The 1,348-nt window shown below is 39.3% G+C and overlaps 1 protein-coding gene across 1 annotated transcript in view; it reads right to left on the minus strand.

Moving 5' to 3' along the window:
- The window catches only part of GTF3C3 (general transcription factor IIIC, polypeptide 3, 102kDa), a 17,772-nt gene that overhangs the window by 7,347 nt on the left and 9,077 nt on the right, over positions 1-1,348 (minus strand). The window contains 2 exon segments of the mRNA XM_009084425.1: positions 1-43; positions 642-745. The exon segment at positions 1-43 is cut by the window's left edge and continues 120 nt beyond it. Of these exon segments, the coding sequence (XP_009082673.1) occupies positions 1-43; positions 642-745 (147 nt within the window).

Below are 1,348 nucleotides of genomic sequence, written 5' to 3' on the forward strand. Positions count from 1 at the left end.
CCATGTCTTCTGGATTTTGTTCCACCAGAGTGGTCAAAAGAGGCTTTAAAAAAACCACACAAAACACGAAAAGCACAAACAGCCAGTGAGAACGTTTCTTTCAGGTACGGTCATTGGAAGCTCACATTTTTGTGCTATGATTTTTATTCTATTTGCATTCTGAACTGCACTTCCTTTCATTTAAATGCTAGTTTAAAAGTGAAAAATAAAAGATCTGAATTTCAGAACTCCTGAAAGAGACACATTTTTCTATTCTAGACATTTTAGACATCCAATGAGGTAAAGTGTCAATCAGTGAGGAGTGTTCCTTATGAAAGAACAGTCTCCAGATTTAGGACAGTTTTGAAACAAAGTGAAAATGTGTTCCTTCAACAACTTTGCAACATAGTCCTGGATCTGCCACAGCACATGGGCTATGACTTAATGTGCTTTAGTAATAATTCCACTGGAGACATAACTCCTAAGGACAATGGTTAGTATTTCTATTATTACAGGTCTAATGAGTTTCTCTTTGGAGTGGGAGAGAAGCAAAAAGAATCCCTGCAGCTCTCTCAACAATCTCAGTCTATGCAAACAGGAGCAATTACTTGATTTGGTAATTTATTAGACACTCCTCACCTTCTGAGTTGGTTTCTACTTACACTGAGGGGCTCTAGGATGTTCAGATGAACCAGGCACACCATCAGCTTGACCGTGATGTCTATGGGAACACCCTCAGGTATGCAGCAACTGACTTTCTCCACAGCTGTCACAAGATAAACAATTTCTTTTTGAACCCACAGGCTTTACCAAGCATTTCACAAGCTCCACATTGCCTTCCAGGCCATGTTCAGCTTCACCAAAGAAAATATTCTTATCTTAAATAAAATTCACATTACATACAGACATTTTACAACAGCCCTGGTCATACACATAAATAAAACAAGCTGTTGGAACAACTTCTTCCTACTGCCTCTGCTCCTAATAATTCCATGTCAAATATCAAGTGCTGTCAGTCTGCATCGATTTGCCCAGCAGGATTCTGCAGGATGTGCTTACAGCCTTTGCCTGTAAGGTGTGCTTGCTTCATAAAGCTTGCCTTTAGCAATTTATGCACCTGTGTCCTCTCCTCTTGATTCTTTCAAAGGAAATACCCTGCATTAAGGTATTTGTTTTTACTAAGAGAAGTCCTGTGTACCACATTGCTAAACACAGTTAACTATAGGACTCCACACAACACAAAGATGCAGCACAATATGATGAGAATGCAAGCATGAGGCAAAGTAGTTACCCAGGACAATGTTAGCAAACTAAAGGTCACAAAGTAAAACTTCATTATCATATGTCCTTCACATGCAGTCAAGACACC

The sequence above is a fragment of the Acanthisitta chloris genome, unplaced genomic scaffold (genome assembly GCF_000695815.1).
Source record: "Acanthisitta chloris isolate BGI_N310 unplaced genomic scaffold, ASM69581v1 scaffold24980, whole genome shotgun sequence".
Taxonomy (NCBI): domain Eukaryota; kingdom Metazoa; phylum Chordata; class Aves; order Passeriformes; family Acanthisittidae; genus Acanthisitta; species Acanthisitta chloris.